At 48.4% G+C, this 23,635-nt stretch overlaps 1 protein-coding gene across 1 annotated transcript; it reads right to left on the bottom strand.

The window, feature by feature from the left end:
- Positions 1 to 1,912: 1,912 nt before the first annotated feature.
- On the bottom strand, positions 1,913 to 22,453 carry NIT2 (nitrilase family member 2). Its single transcript, XM_058555685.1, has 10 exons — positions 22,404 to 22,453; positions 18,767 to 18,885; positions 17,037 to 17,157; positions 15,361 to 15,449; positions 11,016 to 11,109; positions 10,446 to 10,520; positions 9,288 to 9,366; positions 8,686 to 8,784; positions 6,262 to 6,317; positions 1,913 to 5,917 (listed from the first exon to the last, which is right to left on the bottom strand). The coding sequence occupies exons 1-10, from the start codon at positions 22,429 to 22,431 to the stop codon at positions 5,826 to 5,828; spliced, it is 852 nt and encodes a 283-aa protein (XP_058411668.1). The 5' UTR covers positions 22,432 to 22,453; the 3' UTR covers positions 1,913 to 5,825.
- Positions 22,454 to 23,635: the final 1,182 nt, after the last annotated feature.

Raw genomic sequence — 23,635 nt, 5'->3', positions numbered from 1 at the left:
CAGGGGCAGGAACCACTTGAAAGAACAAAGAGGAACAGTCCTTGGAGCTCACACAGGACTGGAGAGGGTTCATGTTCCCACCAGCCAGAACAGAGAGTCTCCTAATTCACAGGGGACTGGGTAGAGCACTCAGAATACTGCCTCAGGGGCCGGCCCGGTGGCGTAGCGGGTTGAGTTCGCGTGCTCCGCTCCGGTGGCCTGGGGTTTGCAGGTTTGGATCCCAGGTGTGGACCTATGCACTGCTTATCAAGCCATGCTGTGGCAGGTGTCCCACATATAAAGTGGAGGAAGATGGGCATGGATGCTACCTCAGGGCCAATGTTCCTCAGCAAAAAGAGGAGGATTTGCAATGGATGTTAGCTCAGGGCTAATCTTCCTCACCAAAAAAAAAAAGAATACTGCCTCAGCAGCAGGACAGAATTAGCCCTGCACTAAAGAGGTGCTCAGGTCTCATGTAATAAAGCTTCAAAGCCTCAAAAAGAACAAACCATTTCCAAGTAACTTAACTGCATCCCAGAACAAAGCTCAAAAGCTGCTAGACTAGGTGAATTGAGCAAGGCTGCAGGATGAAAGATCAAATGCAGAAATGAATCATATTTTATATACTAGCAATGAAAAATTGGAAACTGAAGTTTACAAAACAATACTACAGCATCAAAAAATCTGTAGTCCTTAGGCATAAACTGCACAAAAGATATGCATTATCTTTACACTGAAACTAACAAACATTGCTGAGAACTTAAGGAAGGCGTAAATAACTGAGGAGAATCTCATTCACGGGTCAGAGGTTCAATATTGTTAAGACGTCAGTTTTCCACCAAACTGCTCTATAGATTCAATGCAGTCCCAATCAAAATCCCAACAGGCTTTTTTTCTGTAGAAATTTACAACGTGATTCTGAAATCCGTATGGAAATACCAAGGACACAGAATAGTCAAAACGATATTGAAAAAAGAGCTGGAGGATTAATACTACCTGACTTCAAGACTTATTATAAAGGTACAGTAATCAACACAGTAAGTTACTGGTGTAAAGACAGACAAACAGATCAATGAAATAGAAGAGAGAGTCCAGAAATAGATCCATATATATGGCCAATTCATTTTTAATAAAGGTGCCAAGGCAATTCAGTGGCAGTAGGATAATCTGTTCAACAAGCGGTGCTGCAACAACTGGACAGCCACATGCAAGAAAAAGAATCTTGACTCTTACCTCACACCATAAACAAAAAATTAACCATTCAAAATAGGTCACAGACCTAAGTAAAAGAGACAAAACTATAAAACTTCCACTGAAACATAGAGTATGTTCCAAAAGAAAACTTTAGGATAAAGTCAGTGACTTTGGGTTTGGCAATTTCTTAAATAGAACATAAAAAAGACGAACTTCCAAAAAAAAAAAAAGCAATTAATTGGCCATCATGAAATTAACTTTTGGTCTTTAAACAATACTCTTAATAAAATGAAAAGACATTTTTTTCTCAGACCTGGAGAATATATCTGCAAAACATAATACCTAACAAAAGACTTTTATCTAGAGTATATAAAGAACTCTTATTAATCAATAAGAGAATAAATAACCCCATAAAATTTGGGGAAAAGATAGGGAGACACTTCACCACAGAAGATATACAGATAGCAAAGCACATGAAAAGATGCACAGCATCATTAGCCATTAGGAAAATACAATTAAAGCCATAATGAAATAACATTACATGCACATTAAAATGGCTAAAATTAAAAAAGACTCATCATACCAAGTGTTGGTGAGGATGTGGAGCAACTGGGACTCTGATAGACAGCTGGTAGCTAAGTGAAACTGCACGAGCACTTTGGAAAACAGCTTGGCAGTGAAATAAACATATGACCCCACCATTCTCCTCCCAGATACTGACTCAAGAGAAATGAACAACTTGTACAAAATGTTTCTAGCAGCTTTATTTGTAATAGCCCCAAACTGGAAACAACTCAAATGTCTATCAACAGGTGAGTGGGTAAATTATGGTATATCCATACAATGGACTATTACTCAGCAAAAAAAAAAGGAATGACTTACTGATGCACGCACTTGGATGAATCTCCAAATTAATTATGAGTGAAAGACGGACAAAAAAGTATACATATGGTATGATTCCATTTTTAGGTAATTCTAGAAAATTCAAACTGATCTATACTGACAAAGCTGACTAGTGATTGCCTAGGCACGAGAGGAGTAGCTAGAGGGATTATAAAACAGCACAGGGAAATTTTAGGGGGTGGTGGGTACGTTCATTATCTAGATTGGAGTGGGTTCATGGATGTATACCTGTGTCAAACTTTACCAAATTGTACACTTAATTTTAAAAAGTCATTTGCCTTTTTCACTCTTGTACTCTTCTGAGTATGTGGTGCTGTTTTCCAAAGGTTAAGTGACACAAGATGATGTCATCATTCTTACAGCTAATGCAATGTGTGCTCATGTATTCTTTTGTTTTAAAATTTCCTGTTTTATTTTCCAATATGGTAAACATCTCTATCTATGTAACAGTGATGTGTTAGAGCAGGACTGCAACAGCTCACAGGAGCCGACTGTGCGCACCCCAGCTCCGTGCTTAGAGGTATCACATTGATAGCTTGAACCTGGCCATGGTCTAAGCAGTTACACCATGGAAACTGGCAAACACTACTATAAAATCAGGGTTTTTCTCAGACAGCTGGTTGTTCAACACTTACCAGTCCAACACTAGCTACAACATAAACAAAAGCTCACTAGAACTCTTAATTTTTAATTGTGCAAAAGGATTCTGAGAACTACTAGGCTAAAAACTTCTGTTTATCAAGCTAGAAAGTGTTACTAGGGAGAAAAACAAAAAGAGCGATTTCAGGAGGAGAGAGAGCCTAGGACTTGCTGTTTGTGGACTTGGGGGCAGAGCTGAAGATCAAGGGCAGCTGCAGGATGGGAGCTGGTCTCAGGGAGGAACAGAGGAGAGGTTAACACTGGAATCACTAATACCGCAGATTTGATGAGCACTTGACCTTCCTTTTTGCAACTGTGTACCCAAGAACTGCGTGATGTAGAAAGAGCAGGGATCAATTCTATTTTATGGACAGGAATTGGACGTTCAGAGTTAATCATCTCTGTCTCCCAATTCTGGGGCTGGCACTCATTTTTTCAGGACTGGGGTGTGGCACCGAGGTTAGGAGCAGAGGAGGTTTGGTTGTCTCGAATTGGAGTGGACAAAGTATGTCCCAAATCATTTTCTGCTGACAGATTAGAGTTGGTTCCCTTTTTCTTTTTAATGTCAGAGGAGTTGCATGTGTGTGGCCCCCTCATTTCCCTAGGGATGAGCAGTGGGCTTTCAATCTTGGGGTGCTTCGTACAAGCCTGAGTCAGAGTGAGCTGTGCCCTTTGGGCAGTGACAGGGAGGGCAGGGCGGGACTCAGTGTCTGGGACTGTGGACCATTTTATGTCTTCACCATGCCTGGTCAATTCTGCATCCCTCCTTCCATCGTGTCCTCTCTCAGGTGGCATGTGCCTTGTGTGAAATGCTGTCAGGGTTCTTGTGCCAGGAGGCCGTCTAAGAACTCTTCCCCCAGCTGTTGCTGGCTGTGCTGTGTCATCTCTGCTAGGTGACTGAGCAAACTGTTCCCCCAAAGCTGGTAGTCTACAGCAAAGACGGGGGCCCAGGCGGCAAGAGCAAGCCCTTTGACCCCACTAGTTGTGTGCCATGGAGGTAGTGAAGTTGGTGCTGTTGTCAGCTGCATATGATGGAGTGGTGGTCTGTGCAAATCAGCATCGCTGCTGGGACCTCCTGTCCTGCCCCAGATTTCACTACACAGGGATCACCGACCACACAAGCGGCATCGTGAAGAACTGTGAACCCGCCCAATCTGCAGCAAACCCTGAACCTTGTGTGGAACCTCCTCTACAGCTTCGATGATCGTCGGAAGATCCTGGCCAGGACGTTCTACGCGCAGCTCCTCTGGCACCGATCAGTGGCTGAGACTCTGGGGCAAGACTTTCTGGACAATCTAATCAAGTGGATCAGGGAGCCCAACCTCATCATGAAGGAAACTGGGCTCTGAGAAATCAGTACCCTGGCACTGCACCCAGGACAAAGAGTCTCTGAAGAGCCTGGTTCCATTACTGCAAGACTTCCTGAAGAAGGAGGTGCGAGCAACAGTGAGGCAGTGAAGTGCCTGAGGAACATCACCTGCCATGGGCAGGGAGAGGACATCAAGGTTGTCTTTTGCAGCATCTCCAAGTAACTGTGTCTGCTCATCAACGATGAGAGGGACCAGCTGAGGATCTCAGCCACCTGTGCCCTGGACCACATGCTACATCGAGTTCACACATTCAAGCCTGGATCCTCCCTCCGAAAAGAGATCCACACTGTTCTAGTCTCACTGCTGCCCAGCATTCAGGACAACAAGGAGGCAGTCAAGACCTGTGGAGGGCCCTGACCGAGGGGGCTAATGTGATTGGCTGGTCATCACTCACACAGACATTCCGACTTACCACCCTCAGCCATCACATCCTGGTGTTGGAAGAAACATGCAAGTACCTGGTGGGCATAAGCCAAAAACAGTTCAGAGGGGAGTTACTGTCCCAGAGCTTTGGCTTCCTGAAGAGTCCTCCGCCTTTCCTAAGGGCAGCCGCAGTAAATTTCATAGGATTAACAGCTGAGAGGATAAGCACGCATCACATACAAGAGGATGATATGCAGCTGCTATGCTACGGAATGCTCTTGGAAGTCGGAGGAATGATCCTGTGGAAGACGCCCAGTCTTGGGTCAATACTGTCCTGAAAAAAACTGATGAATATGTTAAACCCGGGTCTGTCTTTACTTCCAGGATGAGCTGGCTGAGAAGTAGCTTCTTCAAAGTCTCTGGCATAAAAGCCCCAGAAAGAAAGCAGCGACTGTTTTAAGATTGTCAGATAGGAAAGAGATGATGACAGTCAGAAAAAGAGAATCTGGAATTGGCTCCAAGACCCTCTAACTTCACTGTGCAACTGGCACAACAGGAGGGTGAAAAATGCCCACTTATCATAGATAGCGATTGAATGAATTAGTGGTTATTGTTGGCTATTAGCCTATACACTTGTCATTAAATTTATTTTCTTATCCTAAGGAAAAAAAAAAAAAGAAAGAGTGATTTCCAGACACTCATCCCATCACTTCTGGGCCTTCTGGCTAAGATCAAGTGCAGACACTCATCCTTTCAGTGATGCAGACTCATCTTCAGTTGACTCGAGCAAACGCTGCCACTGCCCTCTCCACGGGGCTCACTGTTGACAGTCTTTCCCCTCGACCAGGAGGCTCTCGGCGAATTGTTGGCTCCTTGAACTTGAAGAGCCCAGAGACTGCTGCAAGGGTGGGGCTACAAACAGCAAGGACCCATCACCTTGCTTCCCATAGACATTCACAGACCAAAACGTAAGGTACTGCTGGAAAAAGAGCAGCACCAGACCGTTTTCTACATAACGGCCTCCAGCTCCAGCAGTGAGACAAGAGGCTCACGACAAAGGCATTTGTACCAGGTGACTCGACCACCGGGACACCAAGATCTGACACTTCCATCAGCTGCTCTGAGGGAACTGAAGTACGGAAGAAGGCTTTGCGCCCTCCCCCCTCCTGCTCTTCACTGCCAGCCTCAGTCCTCTCTGACTATTTAATACGGTGTGGAGAGTATCAGCGTGCTGATGCTCCACCATTTCAACAAAGCTCCCAGGAAGGGAAAAGGCTGAAATTAAAAACAAAACGAACTCCATTAAAGACTTCAGCAGGGAGTTGATTATGGTGCAGAAACACATCTTCCTTTTGTGACACATTGGAAATATAAACCTTAGTGCTTTTTCGCCTCCACTGCGTAGAGGTCTGATCGCTTCTGGCTAAAAATGGGGATTTGCTGGCGTATTTCAGCCACCTTCTTCAGGTCTGCAACAACAGGAAAGTGCACTATTAATAAGAAGTAAGTCCTCACTAATCAAGGGGATTTCTTCCCGCAAACAGCATAAAAACAATCAGAGTGTGAGCAAGTAACTCAGCAACACAGGCCCTGTATGAAGGCACAGATGGCCAGGCACTGCCCCTGGAGCATCTCAAGCCAAACCGAGAAAACTCGAGCTGAGCTACGGCCCCCCAAGCTTGGCTAGAGAACCAAGGATAAACGAGGAGGGGGCATACAGGAGCCCTTCCAGGTGACAGGGGCTTCAGAGCCATGGAGTCTGGCCTCAGAGCAACGGGGACACCCAAGATCTGAACCGCTGAGCAAATCTCACCTATGTCAGCGTACACGATCGCCTCCTCAGTGCCGGCTCTGGCGAGGACCTCCCCCCTGAAAAAGAGGCAGGAGCGAGTGAGCAGACTCACTGATGTCTGCTGATATTCAAGATTGCTGTTTTTCCTCCCCATCCCACAGGCCAAGGGGGAAGGAATCTGAGATTTAACAAGAAGGTAGGGGGATAAATTCCTGTTCTACCATTCAAATAGCTGTGTGGCCTCATGGCAAGTCACTTGGAGTCCCCATTTCCTAATCTGTAAAGTGGAAATAAGAGCTCTGTGAGGACTCAGTGAGACAGTTATGGAGTATGTTTTGTAAACTGCTAACTGTTAGGAAATGGTAATTATTCCATGATATGAACATTCGGGAATGGGGCCACCTGTGACCAACAGGAGGCTGCATCCTGCCCCCTCATGAGTGCACGCTAGGAAGACCCCTTTACAAGGGCAGTCTGCCTCTGCTTCTTAATGCCTCCCACGCTGCTACCCCACCCCGGGGACGGTGAGGCTGGGCCTGGGCAGGACCCAGATCTGCGGGGATCTCTGGATCCCTGTGCTAATGGGTTTCAGTTTTTGAAGAAAAGGTTTCAACCTGTGGGCCTGGGTAGAAGTGGTGGGAACCACACGCTGGCAGGAGCCCATACTCAGAAACAGCAACACTCCTTCACAAATCTGGGGGAAGGCTGATCTCGACAGCCATTTCCAGTGCTGAGTCTCTTGGCCCAAAGAGGGCTCCAAAAACCTATCTAGTGAAATGAAATTTCTCCAAAGCACAAAACGAAGTAATCTGACATAACAAACAATAGACATAACAACTGATTCTGTTGACCAGATGACCACAAATAGATTTTTGGCACAAATGAGCTACAAACACTATCATTAACGCCATTTAACTGAATCCTTTTCTATTTCTTCCCCATTTGCCCTGGCATCCAAAGATCTCTATGTTAACCCCATGAACCCATCCCCAACACTGATCTGAGCCAGAGGACCTCCAAACCCTACAGACAGAATTCTGGAAAGGAAGAAATAAAGGTACTTCATGTCAGAAGCAGCCTGCTTGATCGGTAGCGGGTTCATCAGGATAACTAGTGGGGAGCAGAGCTACCCAAAGCGCCAGGAAGTCTGTCACCGCCATCTGTGCAGAGCAACTTGAACCAAATTTGAGAAAATTTTCAAGCCAACTTAATCTTTCCAGGCTTCCAATGCCCCCCAAAAATCCTAATACACAGGGGGCTAACTGGGAATCACTCACTGGTCATATCTGCCTTCCCCCATCACACACTTTAAGCTTTGGGTCCTATAAAGTTAGAAGAGAGAACCTTTAGGGACCCCACAGTAATACTGAACCCTCTCAGCCCTGTTACTGGTATATTTATCCTGAAACTGTAGAAATACATATCAGTGCGTGTGTGTGTGTGTATGTGTCTGTGTGTCTGTGTAATCATACAGATGTATGAGAAGTGGCATGGAATAAATCCAAGGTCTGAAGTCAAAAGTCCCAGATCCAAACTAAACACTAGTTCTAGCCACTTCATCCTGTGAACATCAATTCTGCCATCTATAAATTGGGCTTAATAAAGAGAGAGTTCGGGCCGGCCTCGTGGCTTAGCGGTAAAGTGAGTGTGCTCCGCTGCTGGCGGCCCGGGTTCGGATCCCGGGCGTGCACCGACGCACTGCTTCTCCGGCCATGCTGAGGCCGAGTCCCACATACAGCAACTAGAAGGATGTGCAGCTATGACATACAACTATCTACTGGGGCTTTGGGGAAAAAAATAAATACATAAATAAATAATTAAAAAATAATAATAATAAAAAAAAAATAGAGAGTTCAAGCTGAGATGCTGTGAGTGACGACGCTGTGTGGACGGCACAGATGCAGACGATGAGACGTGTGTATCAGCGTATGATGCCTGTGGATCTGGGCAGACTTCCGTGCTGGATTCACTGAGTGATAAAATGCATCACCCTCTCACCAAGGATAAGTCCACAGTTTCTCTTAATTGAGTCCATCCTCTCCCCTCCTCTAATCGTTATGCAGGGAGCAAAATCCTCACCCTATAACTCACTCCTGCCCTGGGACCAGTCACCCAATCTAAATTTTAACCAAAAGCCAAGAGTTTGGAGCCTCTTTTACTAAAACCACCCATCACTGCTGCCTTGTCTCCCTACATGACCTGAGTCTGACTAACGACAGCCACTCAGAAACTCAGAAGAGGGTGAAGGCCACGCACTCAGTCAGGAGAGCAGGACCAGTTCTTTCTCACGCGGTTTTCAAGTGGAAGCTTCTCTCACAGAGAAGCAGACCTGGCAGGTACAGGGGGGATGTGCGGAGGGAGGGCAGGGCCGGTCAGGATCAGAGCTCCACCTAGGGTCCTCTCTCTCGAGCTCCTAGTGAGCCTGTCCCTGCTCAGCCAACTCACCAAGGAGTCACAACGGTACTGTGTCCCCAGGCGACATAGGAGGCTTTGTCATCCCGGGCAGGAGATGCTGTGGCCACATACACCTGATTATCAACAGCCCTGTAGTCAACGGATAGAGAAAAGGGAAATCATACATTATAGATCTGCAATCGTTTAGTATCCTAAGTGCACAGATCCTTCTTTTAAAACTAGGACAGGATAGGCTGGCTCAGATGTGCAAGGAAACACCCAAAGCCATGGAACCCTCTCTTCAAACAATATCTTATTGCAGAGGCCAGTTCTGAGCTGGAGCAATTTTGCCCAGCAAGGGGCATGCGCCAGTGTCTGGAGACCTTTTTGACTGTGACAACTAGGGGGTTGCTATTGACATCTAGTGGGGAGAGGCCAGGGACGTGGCTAAACATCCTACAATGCACAGGACAGCCCCTACAACAAAGACTTATCTAGTCCAAAATGTCCATACTGCCATAGTTGAAAGACCCTGGGCTGAGCCAACCTGTAACATGCACTCCATATCAGGATGGCTGGTACTCCCACCAAACGGGAAATCTTTCCACAGAGAAACACTGAGATGCTTGAAGGCACTCTTGAGATGCTCTTACCGGCCTCGCTGAAGCAGCTCCCAGTGGGCTGGTCCAGTGGTCAAATTAAAAGCTCCAGGATACACCAACAGCTGGCAGCCTTGGGGAGAGAAAGGCCAAAGAACAGTGGGTGCGAGTGGGCACCCCCATACTAATCCCTCCCTGCATTCCTTTCCCAAGGGGACCAAACCCAAACTTTCCCAAGCACACAGAGATGTCAGCCAAGTCAGACAGGGTCAGCAGCATTATGGCTCTGAATTCCTTTAGAGACTCACAAGAAAAGTCACATTGATAACCGAAACCACAACATGGGACTTCGCCTAAACAAAGTGGAGAACTGTCACTCAAATTTCTCTCACCACCCTGTGGTCAGCTCCACGTGGCCAAGGACCATGTTTTGTGATTCTTCTCAACTGAAATGAGGGGCAGAGCAGGTGCTCTGATGCTTACAGATAAGACTCAACAGACTGTGCCAACTGAACCCATGTATCTCCACCTTGTGCCGAGCAGACCAACTGTCTGCAGCCACTTCATTCTCTTAAGTGACAGCTGAACTGGAATCTGAGTGGCTTCAGCAGCTAGTAGGGATGCTAATCTTTGTTGAGCACCATACGAGGAGCTTTATAAATTCTCTCTCCTTAATCCTCACACCATTCCTGTGAGAAAACTAAGATCCACACTGCTCTAGAGATTAAACAATTTACCCAAAGGACTGTACCAACGAAGGGGAAGAGTTGGAACCAGAACCCAGGCCTGACTTGGCTTGGTGCTCTTCCAGGATGGTAGGCCACTTCTTCTCCGGTGACCTAAATGTCACCGACTATATTTGTACTGCACCCAACACCTAGGACTACAGAGTGGAGAAATCCATGAGAGTGTAGACCACGTCTTCATTTCCACCGGGCTCCAAGTGACTCTTTCCAACCAGGGTAGCAAGGAGGGCTTGAAGGATAGAGCAGATGCTTAGGAGCATGGCTCCTGCCTTAGTTGCATGGGTGTTAAATTACAGCCTCTGAGAAACCACACTGTCCATATGCAGCAAATGTCTGAGAAGCCAGATGGGGTGGAGAGATTAAGACCTCTCCAGTTTTTCTGACTAAAGGCTCCCTCCACCCACACAGACCAGCCTAGAATCAAACCTCCAAGCAGCTACACAGCACAACCACAGCGCTGCCTTACCTCTCTGTGCGTAGACTTGCGCAAGCTCTGCAAAGCGGATGTCGTAGCAGATGCCCAGGCCCACTCTGCAGTAAGCTGTTTTCCAAACAGAAAATGCACACAGGACAAGTTCACCTCCTGCAGCATGGTGTGGGAAAGGCTCCAGGACCTAACGCTCAAAAACACTGACAGGGATACATCAACGGAGGGCCCATGGATGCTGAAAATGTGCAAGCTCATTTCTGCTTGGATTTCACCTCATAAAGACTTCATTTACGTCAGCAGAGACAAATTCACTCTAACTGAATGCTCATTATCTAAGTGAGAGATGTTCAGTCCCGGCCTTGGGTACACTCTGGAAGCTGGCATGCTAATGAGGGCTGTGACCAATGGCGAGCAAGGTCACGTCCCACCCCTAGTTCTCCATTCAGTCGCCCTTTCTAGATCTCTGACCATCCCCTGCCCTTCTCACTCTGGTCTTTCCAGCAGGTTATGTAAAGAAATTGGGGAGGGACAGAACAGAAAAACAAAGAAATACCTGATCCTCTTCTATTGGGATTGTCACAAGAGGTGAACTTATCTGGTACGTACGAGTATCAAATGTGGAGAAACTATCGCCAGGACTCAATGTTTTAGATTCTTGAAAGGTAATTTTCCCAGGAACATCAATGTCAAACAGATGGAGCTGCATCACAAATAATGGGTTTGGTTACCTCTTTTCCACCAAGTTCACAGCAGTAATAACAGACACCTTTCCATGGCCAGATACAGGGGTGATCTAAGATCAACTGTACAAACAGCACCCCCAACCCACCTACAACACACCCACAAGCTGACTGACGTCTTATCAGAATGAATCCTAACACAGGAAACTGGAGAAATGCTGCTGTGGGCTTTGTGACCCTTTGTTGCCAGGTGGTGTGCAAACCAATGCCTACATTTCTTATGGGAAGCAATTAATGTGCTGCTTTCTTACTCATTATAAATGCTAAATGAAGACTTCTCAGAATCAGAACAACAGACACATTGGCAGGAGAGGTGGAGAGTGGGTAAGTGATTAAAAATAGGTAAAATTTTGCAAACCAAATGTAGCAATATGTAAAAAGAATAACACATCACTTCCAAACAGGATTTATTTAAGGAAAGCAAATGTGGTTTAACGTTAGAAAATCACTCAATGTAATTTACCACACTCACCAAATAAAGGAGAAAAGTCACATGATCATCTTAAGAGGTGCACAATGAGCATTCTTAAAAAACAAAAGAGAAAAACTCTTCTAGGAAGGGAGCTTCCTTAATCTGATAAAGATTATCTGCAAAAAAACCCTCAAGAAATATCATAATAAACAGTGAAATACCAAAAGCCCTCTTCCCCTGTTGAGATCAGGAACAAGACAAGGACACCTGCTATTCAACACTGTTCCAGAGGTCCCAACCGAAGCAACAAGGTGAAAGAAAGGAACAAAAAGTACAAAGATTAGAAAGAAAAAAAGTAAATCTGTCACTCTTCTCAGACAACGTAATTGTGAACCAAGAAACTCCAAAGGAAATCTACAGATTGAGTTATTAGAATTAATGACTGAGTTTAACAAGGTTACTATTAACGAGGTCAATAATTTAAAAATTAGTTGTACTTCTATATACCAGCAAGAAACAGAAAATGAAAGGGCACCAAAACACATCAATTAGTAACAAATCCAGCAAATGATAATCAAGACTATACCCAAAAAACTATAAAAACCATTTGAGAGAAATTAAAGAAAGCCTAAATAAATGGAGGGATATACATCATATTCATGGACTGGAGAACTCAATACTGAAAACATGCACTTACAAGAGTGGGGTTAACAGGTCAATGCTGGCTCCTCTCCCAGTAACGGCAGAGGGTCTCCTATCAGACCACCTTTCTCCCAGATACCTACAAACCCCAGACAAAATAAAAAGCATTGGAGAATTATCAAAATCAGGCAAGAACTGTAGGGAAGTCAACACTTGGAAGAAGGGGCTAGCACTGGGTGAGTTTCCCATTTGTTTACAGCTTTTAGCTGGAAGCAAGGCCCCAGTTGTTGCTAGAAGTGGTGGTGAAAACCACCCATGATCACACTGGCTTTAAGAACCAGAGGACAGAGTTTCCAGCAGCTGGAAAGTGAGGAGGAAATCCTGAAAAGGAGAAATCCAAAGAGGAAAAGCACTAAATTCTACATATAAAATCTGGCCAAATCTCTGGCTAACCACTGAATTAAAGATGTGTGGGGCAGACTCCAAGCCGCTCAGCTAATGCTAAACAACTTCAGATTGAACAGAGCAGCTGAAGTTGCTGCATACCTCACAAAGGAAAAAGAGTTGGTGTTTGAGTATAGCCAAGCCAAATACTTGCTAAACAAAAAAATCCAATACTTTCCAAAGGAGTATAATAGGAGCTAGAATCTCAACAACATATAATCCAGAATTACCAGACACACAAAGAAACAGATAATGTGACCAATCAATGGAGCAGACCCCTACACTACCCAGAAGTGATCATCACCAAAGACTCTAAAGCAGCTACTGGAACAAAGCTCAAGCATATAGAGAAAAATATGCCTTTAACGAATAAACAAAAGGAAATATCAGAAGAGGAATAAAAGCTACAAAAAAGAACCAAATGAAAATTTTAGAATAGAAAAATTTAATATCTAAAATTTTAAAAATTTCACTGGATTGGCTTAGAGGAGATTGGAGACTACAGAAGAAAGACTCAGTGAACTTGAAGACAGATCAACAGAAATTGTCCAATCTGAAGAAGAGACAGAAAAAAGGTTAAAAAAGCAGGAACAAAATCCCCGGAGCCCTGGTGCCCTGGTTTGGTGGAACGGTGTCAAAACTGGAGTCCCACACGAAGAGAATGGGATGGAAAAATATTTTTAAAATCATGCCCCCAAATTTCCCAAATACAGTGAAAAGACTTAAATTTACAAATTTAAGAAGCACAAAGCAAGACAAATACAAAGAAAACCATATCTAGGTACTACCGAGTCAAAATACTGAGAACTAAAGATTATGAAAAAACTTTGAAGGCAGGCAGAGAAAAACATGAATTACACACAGGGGAACAACAGTACAAAGGACCACTAACTTCTTCTTTTTTTTTTTTTTTGTGAGGGAGATCAGCCCTGAGCTAACATCCATGCTAATCCTCCTCTTTTTGCTGAGGAAGACTGGCTCTGAGCTAACATCTATTGCCAATCCTCCTCTTTTTTCCCCAAAGCCCCAATAGATAGTTGTATGTCATAGCTGCACATCCTTCTAGTTGCTGTATGTGGGACACTGCCTCAGCATGGCCGGAGAAGCGGTGCGTCAGTGCGCGCCCGGGATCCGAACCCGGGCTGCCAGTAGTGGAGCGCACGCACTTAATCACTAAGCCACGGGGCTAGCCCTAGGACCACTAACTTCTTATCAGAAAAAAAAGAAGCCAGAAGATAACAATAACATGTCTCAAACTGCTTGGGGGAAGAAGAAAACTGTCAACCCAGAATTCTATTCCACCAAAAATATCTTTCAAGAATGAAGGCAAGGGCCAGCCCCATGGCTTAGCGGTTAAGTGCGCACACTCCGCTGCTGACGGCCCAGGTTCGGATCCCGGGCGCGCACTGACGCACCGCTTCTCCAGCCATGCTGAGGCCGCGTCCCACATACAGCAACTAGAAGGATGTGCAGCTATGACATACAACTATATACTGGGGCTTTGGTGGAAAAATAAATAAACAAAATTATAAAAAAAAAAAAAAAGAATGAAGGCAAAATAAAGATAGATTCATAAACAAAAAGTAATGAATTTATAGCTAGTAAATCCTGACTGCAAAAATGCTAAAGCAGGTCTTTCTGTTTGAAGGTCAAGATACCAGATAGAACTAGGCTCTTCAGGAAAAAAAGAAAAATACCAGAAATGGTAAATATTTGGGCAAACATAAAATTTTTTTCTCTTAATTTATTTAAAATACACATAACTATTTAAATAAAAAATTAGCATTTTGTGGGATTTATAACATATGTAGACACAATATGTATGCAACTATAGCATAAAAAATGGGTAGGAGGTGGGAAATGAACCTATACAATTGCAAGGTTCTTAAATGTCACATGAAGTAATATAACATTAACTCCAAGTAGATTGTGACAAGATAAAAATGCATATTGCAATCCCTAGGACAACAACTCAATAAAGAAGTAAAGAGGTATAATAAAAAGCCAATAGATAAATTAAAATGGAATTCTAAAAAATACTCAACCTAAAAGAATGCAGAAAAGAACAAAGGAAAAAAACAGTAAAATATCTATATGCTTAAATCCAACCATATCAATAATTACATTAAATATAAATGGACTAACCACTCCAGTTAAAAGACAGAGATTGTTAGAATGAATAAAAAGGTAAGACCCAACTATAGGTGGACTACAAGAGAATCATTTTAAATACAGTATAAAGACACATATAGGGTGAAAATAAAAGATTAGAAGATGTACCAAACAAATAATAAGTGTAAGAATAATAAGTGTAAGAAGCCTAGAGTGGCTATAGCAACATCAGAGATAAAATAAACTTCAAGACAAAAGAGTATTACAAGAAAAAAAGAGACATTTCATAATGATAAAAGGATCAATTTACCAGGAAGACTTAACAATCCTAAATGCATAGACATTTACTACTGCAAAGATGTCAACTCTCCCCAAAGTGACCTCTATGAATTCAATGCAATCCTAATCAAAATTCCTGTAGGTTTTCCCTTTGCTGAAACTGACAGGCTGAATTAAAATTTATATCAAAAGCCAACAGCCAAGAATAGGCACCTGTGTCAACTAGTCAATGCCTGACGTGTGTACAATATGACAAGAGGGACTAGGGGGCTTCATGGCAAATTCTCAACAGGCAATGAGACTTGCCACATTCCCAACTTACCTTTCTGTGCTTTACCAGTAAAACACCATCAGGCCCAAACACGGCACAGGTGTTATATAATTTCCCAGCATCCTCTTCAGGAATGGAACCTTTCATTGAGAGGAGAAAAACACAGGCACAGAAAACATTCTGAATAAAGCATTCTTTTATGATAACTGGACAAAGGCTAGAAAAACTGTCACTTGGGTCCAACCATAAAGTTTACCATCTTCTAAGGGTTATTTAACCATAGTTTTTTCCTTCTTGAATACTGTCTTTCAGAGATAAACTCCAGAGTGTAGATGAAATATAATTACGTCAGATGCCACCAAAAACAGGTTTCAAAAATAACCAAACTGTTTCTGAATTCAGCTTTATCTTGAGCAACATTTAATCTGTAACAGTGGAGCAACATAGGGAATTATCTGTTACTCAACTTCAATTCACCAGGTCCTACAACAGAACTGTCTCCAAAGGCCTCAAGATGGGAACAGAAGACACATGCCTTCCATCACTGAATGCAGCTCCTGCCATTCTGTCTCCTCTTGCTCTGCCTGCTTTCCTACACCTCTTCTTCACTTCTAATTCTTACTGTCTCACAACACAGAAATGATCTTGTTTGCTATATTTATGAAACAGAGTTTTACCGTATTGATTTTTTTTTCATGAGGGAGACTAGCTTTGAGCTAACATCTGTTGCCAATCCTCCTCTTTTTGCTGAGGAAGATTGGCCCTGGGCTAACACCCGTGCCCATCTTCCTCTACTTTATATATGGGAGGCCTGCCACAGCATGGCTCGATAAGCAATGCATAGGTCTGCGCCTGGGATCCAAATGCGCGAAACCCCAGGCCGCCGAAGCAGAGAGTGCGAACTTAACCACTACACCACCGGGCTGGCCCTTGTATTGATTTTTTTATTTAAGCAAACATAACATTTTAAAATTTATTTCGGGGGCCGGCCTAGTGGCTTAGCAGTTAAGTGTGCGCGCTCCGCTACTGGCAGCGCGGGTTTGGATCCTGGGTGCGCACCAACACACTGCTTCTCTGGCCATGCTGAGGCCATGTCCCACATATGGCAACTAGAAGGATGTGCAACTGTGACATACAACTATCTACTGGGGCTTTGGGGAAGAAAAAAGGAGGAGGATTGGCAATAGATGTTAGCTCAGAGCCGGTCTTCCTCAGCAAGAAGAGGAGGATTAGCACGGATGTTAGCTCAGGGCTGATCTCCCTCACAAAAAAAAAAAATTTATTTCAAAACCACATAAATAAAGGCTACCTTGATGTATGTGGCCTCTTTACAAAGAAAAATTTCTTAACCCTGTTTAGTATGACAGACATTCAGATATGGTTTTTCTTTCACATTTCCACCTGCCCCTGTACTGCCACTCCTTCTCCAGGGAAAACCATATTATCCGTTGGTGTGCGCCCTTCTACAATGTTCACTATGTCTTACATACATAACCACATATAAAAATATAAACCGTCTTTTGTGTGGGGAATTAATCTGAATGAGAGTACCTGTTCACAACATATTGAACTTGCTCTTTTTCCACTTAACAGTGTGTTCTGAAGATCTTTCCACATTACTGCATATAGATCTACCTCACTGTTTTCCACAGTTTAAACGTAACAACAAAAGTTATTTGGATGTTTTTCATGTTGAGGCCACTATTATACCGAGGGTAGGACATTACCTCCAATGAGATATATGCCGCACTCCTTTGCTACTTCAGAAAGCTTCTGTGTGGATTCACCAGGAATTTTCTCTGCATACTCAGGAAAATAGTTCGTGCCATATGGAGAATTAAAGCATTCCTAGAATAACGTTGGCAGAGAAAAAGGGAAAAAAACACTAAAACACTCAACCTGTTTTAAAGTTCTGCTGTAAGAAGAGAGAGCTGCTTCTTCCAGCTCTGTTTTCAGAGGGGCAAAACACAGCTGATATGGAAAACACTGACATCCCCGGGCTAAAGAGGCTGTGGGCACAGGCAGGACTCAGCAGCTGGCTCAGGGGGGCTCGAGGACACAGGTGGGGGGCTCGAGGACACAGGTCATGTGTGCTCTCCCGATCCTGGCCACGGCAGCAGAGGCGGGACCTGCCTCTCCCTTGAGTCTGTGGAGAACTGCAAGTTCCCACCCTCAGGCACCAAGGCCCCACGACAACTGGGCTTACTCGCAGGCCTTTGGGGTTAGGATGCATCCATAGGCTCAAAAGTATATTATTAACTCTGTAAAGCAATAAAGCCTGTGTTTGAAAAACTACAAAAGCTTTGAAAGCCACAGAGCTTAAGGTGTTTCTAAAGCTCCCTTCCAGCACTATCATTCTGATCCTAAGAAATCTCTCATTCCCTGATATGCCTGTCTCCTCTATCCTCTGTGATAAAAGAAAAGCAAAAACTAGTAGACTTCAACTCTTATTCATTCATTTCCCAAGTACTGAGATTGCCTGTGCACCAGGCACTGAGCTAGCAACCTCAAGCCCGGCGATCGGCAGCTTGTACAAGTCACATGTCACATGGAGGGCACGCAGCATTCATGTGCTCTCACTCCTGGCTTTTGGACTCTGACCCCCAGCAACTTATACCAACAAGGGACCATGATCAGGGTCCAAGTACAGGTGAGTCCCATGACTGGAGCCACAAGGAAGCCTGGATTAACATTAAGACCTCAGCTCCCCTGTTAAAGATCCCCACTCACTGGCCACATCTGTGATGGCCTAGAGCCTCAAGTTCAAGGTGGCCCTGAACATCCTCCAGTCATTCTCAGCAGGGTTTGCAAAGGGCTGCCTCCTCCCCATGGTGGGCTGTGTGGAATCCAGCACTGACCCAGCGGCCTTTGCCAGGAGAAGATGCCAGGAGATGCATGTCCTGACCCGAGCAGGGCCCTCCTCTGGGCCAACTGTCCCTGCTGACTAACAAACGTGGTGCGGCCTTCAGCTGGTTCTGTTCTAAAGGAAACCACCTAGGAAAGAGACACAGAGTCTGACTGGCTTACCACAGGTACCACTTTTAGGAGGGTACCACTGGCTTCCTAAACGTCTCTAACGATTTTCCGTTTTCAACAACTCTTTGAAAATGTTGGAGGCTTAGCGCTAAAATCAGTATGTCTTTGTCCTGTAAAGATTTAATTCTACAAGGAAGGAAGGTAAGTAGCCGAGACACTGAGGATTTCAGCTTCAGGGAAGTCCCTCAACCTATGAGGACTCTAAACAGAGTATCTGATCCTGAAGTTAAAGACCTGGAACCACGCTGGCACGTCCTGTCACAGAGACCCTGGGTGGGATCACCTTCCAGACAAACGTGGAACAGTCTTGGGGCCCCAAAGGACCTTGCTGGACCCGGACACAAGAGAACAACCAGAGCTAGCAGACACTATTCTGCTGAGTCAACGGTTCCCAGAAAGGCGTGGCTGCCTCCATACTTACTGGCAGAGAAACTATTTTGGCTCCTTGCCTTGCTGCCTCCTGGACAAGGCCACAAGCTCGAGTGAGGTTATCTGATTTGACGGAAGAAACTTGAAGTTGGATGAGGGCCAAGCGGAAGGCTGAGGACGAAGATAAAAGAAAACAGTTATCAACAGATCTGAATCAGATGGAGCAGCAGTTCTCAACCACAGGGCGATTCTGCCCCCCAGGACATCTGGCAATGTCTGGAAAAATTTTTTTTTTTTTTTTTGCTGAGGAAGATTCACTGCAAGCTAACATCCACTGCCAATCTTCCTCTTTTTGTATGTGAGCAGCCACAGTAGCATGGCCACTGATAGACAAGTGGTGTAGGTCAGCGCCTGGGAACTGAATCCGGGCCACCAAAGCAGAGCGTGTGGAACTTAACCACTAGGCCACCGGGGCTGGCCCTGGAGACTTTTTTTTTTTTTTTGATGAGGAAGATTGGCCCTGAGCTAACATCTGTTGCCAATCTTCCTCTTTTTGCTTGAAGAAGATTGTCGCTGAGCTAACATCCAAGCCAATCTTCCCCTATTTTATATGTGGGATGCCGCCACCGCTCAGGTGAGCGGTGTGCAGGTCCGTGCCCGGGATCTGAACCCATGAACCCTGGGCTGCCGAAGCAGAGAGTGCAAACTTAATCACCATGCCTCTGGGTCGGCCCCCCTGGAGATATTTTTGATTGTCACAACTGGTGGGGTGCTACTGGCATCTAGTGGGTAGAGGCAGGGATGCTACTAAACATGCCACAATGCACAGGATAGCCCCTCACAACAAAGAATTATCTGGTCCAAAATGTCCATAATGCTGAGGTTGAGAAACCCTGAGAGAGAGCAACACCCATGGGCAAAGCCCCACTTTGGGCACAAGAATCTGAAGTGAGGTAGGCAGGACCAGCTTCTTACTTACAAATGAGAAGACTGCTTGAAGGAAGAAGGCTGAGTTTGAACACAGAGCTATCCCTTTCTGTCTGATCTTGGGCCTCCAGCCCACCCCCATGCAGGCACTGAGCACCCCAGCACAGAAGATAAAATCCCTTGCAAGTCAGTTGCCCAGGGTGAACTGGGGCAGCGGGCCCATGGGAACTGCCCCATCACCAGCTGGAACACAGTGCATCGGTCCAGCTGCCAGCGGGAGGGGGAGCCTGGCAAGCCCGTGGGCTGCACATGGGCCTAGTCACAGGGCAGGGCCCCTGGGCACCGTGAGGGTCTGCACTCACCCCATGAACATCCCTGTGCCCAAAGGAGCACAACATTAAGTAGCAAATCAAAAACACCATGAGAGGCTGAGAGACACTGCAGAAGGAGAAAGCAACAGCGCTTTTTCCTGCTATCTGAACACCGGCTTCCGCGTTTTCACTGGGGACTGGGTCCCCCAAATGAAGTAGCCAGCCCTGCCAACAGGATCTGTTGTCAGGGGCCAGCCCAGCGGTGAAGTGATTAAGTTTGGGCACTCCGCTTCAGTGGCCCCGGGGGGTTTGTGGGTTCGGATCCCGGGTGTGTACCTACATGCCACTCATCACATCACGCTGTGGCGGCGTCCCACATACAAAACAGAGGAAGATGGGCACAGATGTTAGCGCAGGGCTAATCTTCCCCCCAAAAAGAAAAAAAAAAGATCTGTTGTCAGCCTTGGGGCAAGCAAGGAGGTCAGGGCTCTGCCAGGCTTCTTCCTTCCTAAAGGTAGTAGCCACATTCTACATTTACTTTTCCTGTATTCTTCAGAGTCCTCTTTCAGCTCTTAGTCACCTTTTACTGGTTGGTAATTCTTCATATAAAATTGTCCCTGTTCAAGTGACTGGTGTGGCTTCTGAGTCCTGCCTGGCCCCTGACGGATACATGGTTTTGCTCACGGTCTGAGAGGAGCCTGCATTAGCGGATCCGAAGCCCGCGGTAACCGACCTTCAACCTCAGGAGCTACCCGTCACGCCTGCCCAGCTCCCCCACGCCCCGCTGCCCTAGTCTGGAGCCCCACCGCTGGAGGGCTCCCCCACCCCTCGCCTGCGGCCCCACCGCTGGAGGGCTCCCCCACCCCTCGCCTGCGGCCCCAACGCTAGAGGGCTCCCCCAGACCCGGGCCTCTGACGAAGGCCTGCTCGGCTGAGGGTTAACCCTAAAGGTAGGAAACCTCAGACGTCCCATTCCTTGGTTTATCCTAAATAGAGCGAGAAGAGCTCCATTCAACCCTGAACACAGCCTTTTAAACAGTTCCAGAATCTCGATGAAAACAAAGGAACCAAAAGCGGAAACGAAAGCTGGGGTCACGCTGGGCAGACGGACGCCTGTCACCAGAACCTCACGAAGACCCACCGCGACGAAGCCGGGCTCTGCGTGCCCCTGAGGAGGGAGGGATGAAGTCGCCAGGCTCTGCTGACGGCCTCGCGCAGGCAGCCGTCCTGACACGGCCTCGGAGCCCCGCTCCACCGGGGCCGAGGCGGGGCCCCCGCTGCGGAGTGGTCGACGCTGAGGACGAGCCACCGTCACCTCGGGGCCAGCGAGGGCTTCAGCAAGGGGAAATGAAGTGAAGGGGCGTCAGGGGACAGCACAGGGGGCGTGCCGGGCGCCCACACACGCAGGCACCTGCGAGCGGCACCGACACTGCTCTGCCGTCGGGGAGCAAAGCACGTGGAGCGGCAGCAACCGAGGCCACAGTGCGAGGGGGAAGCGGGGCCGCCGCCCGCTTCGCTCCGGGCGAGCGGGGCAGCCAGGCACCTGAACACAGCCCCAGGCTTTCAGGGGGCACGGCCCCGGGCCCCATCGGGAGGCACGGCGCTCAGGCCTCGTCACGCTCGGGACCGGCCACCCGGCGGGGAGGCGCGCGCCCGCCCCGCGCGGCAGCAGGGCTCCCCACAGGCCTCGGCGCCGCGGGCCCCGACACCCGCGCCGGCGTTTACGGCCGTCATCCGGCCAGGGCACGGGGTCCGGGAGAGGAGACCGCGGACCCGGGCCTCCAGGGCAGCCCCGCTCCCGTGGCAGTCGGCGGAGGCCGGGCCGCGCCGGGGACGGCGACACCGAGCCCCGGGCGACAGCTCGGCGTCCAGGAGCGCAGCCCGCCCGGCGTTTCCCTCAGGCCGGAGGGCCGTCGCCGGGGAGCAGGCTAACCGCCCGCAGCCGACGCAGGCGCACGTCCCAGGCAGGGCTCAAGCCGCCCAGAACCACGGCGGCCGCCTCCGCACAGCCCAAGTTCAAAGGTCAATCCGAGGAGAGGAGAGCCAGCACCCCGCCCGCGGGCGAGTCCGCTCCTCACGCAAAGCGAACAGTGCCCGCGGCCCCGGCGGGGCCCCCGCGCCGCGTCACTGACTGACCGACACAAGGCCTCCCTCCAGGGACAGAGTCGGCGCGCGAGAGAGCTGGAGCCTGCACCGTAAAGGCGCCGCGTCCCTCCGCCCGCGCGGGGGCTGCCGCGGGAGCCCCGGACTCACCACACCGCCTCGCCGGGCACAGGCGGCCCGCTCTCCGCGGCCTCCCCCGCCCGCGGACACCGGGGACACCGCGCCAGAGAAGGCAGGCCACGCACGCGGCGGGGACACGGCGCAGAGGCGAGCTCAGCCGGCAAGACCCCCGCCCGCACCGCCCCCGCTGCCTCCCCTCCTACGCCAGCTCGACCGCCGCGCCACTTACTGGCCATGGCTCTCCCGGGAAGCGCCATGCGCCGAGCTCAGGTCCGAGGGAGGGGCGGGGCGGGGCGGGCCGCGCGTCGGGGGGCGGGGCGGGGCGGAGCCGCGCGTCGGGGGGGGCGGGGGGGCGGTGCGGAGCCTTGCGTCGGGGGGCGGGGTGGGGCGGAGCAGAGCCTTGCGTCGTGGGGCGGGGTGGGGCGGTGCAGAGCCGTGCGTCGTGGGGCGGGGTGGGGCGGTGCAGAGCCGTGCGTCGGGGGGCGGGGTGGGGCGGTGCAGAGCCGTGCGTCGTGGGGCGGGGTGGGGCGGTGCAGAGCCGTGCGTCGGGGGGCGGGGTGGGGCGGTGCAGAGCCGTGCGTCGGGGGCGGGGCGGGGCGGTGCAGAGCCTTGTGTCGGGGGGCGGGGCGGGCCGCGCGTCGGGGGGCGGGACGGGGCGGTGCAGAGCCGCGCGTCGAGGGGAGGGGCGGGGCGGTGCAGAGCCGTGCGTCGAGGGGAGGGGCGGGGCGGGGCCGCGCGTCGGGGGGGGTGGAGGGGCGGGGCGGGGCCGCGCGTCGGGGGGGGGTGTAGGGTCGGGGCGGGACCGCGCGTCGGGGGGAGGTGCGGGGCAGAGCGGCGCGTCGGAGGGTCGGGGCGCGATGTCCGTGGCTCCTTCCTCGCCCCGCCCCTGGCCCGGGCGACTGTCTGGAGAGGGTGTCCGCCTTCCAGCACGCCTCAAACACCTGTTAATCGCCTGCCCCTTGTGCTAGGATGCACCAAGGAGAAACGGCTCATTCCAACACAGTCTGGAGAAGCAAAGGGATCAACAGGGGCGGCCTGCATCAGGGTGGTGCGCGGGTCAGTGTTTAACGACGGCTCTCCGGTTCTCGGCGAAAGGACGGAACCTCTCGCTGGTTGCATCACCTGTGGCCGGCGGCGATGCCGCGTGCTGATTGCCTGGGGCGCTTTGAACCTGTCGCGGTAACGGGGATGGAGTTTCCCGGTCGGTTTGGGCACTCAGACGTCGGTGGGGTCTGACTACAAGGCTGCTGCGTAACGGGGGAAGGGAAGAGAGAAACTGAGGGTTCAAACAGTATCCTCAAGGGCAATTCAGTCCTCTAATATCCTGAAATCTGTTTGCTAATATTGTTTTAGAATTTTTGCATTTATATTTATTAGTCAGGATTGCTTTTTGATTTTTGTGTTCTCTGTGTTTGTGGTTTTTGTCAAGTTTGGGGATCAAAAATCATAAAAGCTTGCTAT

Source organism: Diceros bicornis, chromosome 15 (genome assembly GCF_020826845.1).
Source record: "Diceros bicornis minor isolate mBicDic1 chromosome 15, mDicBic1.mat.cur, whole genome shotgun sequence".
Classification (NCBI taxonomy): Eukaryota; Metazoa; Chordata; class Mammalia; order Perissodactyla; family Rhinocerotidae; genus Diceros; species Diceros bicornis.
The sequence above is the reverse complement of the archived record's forward strand: the minus strand, read 5'-3'. Positions and strand labels throughout refer to the sequence as shown.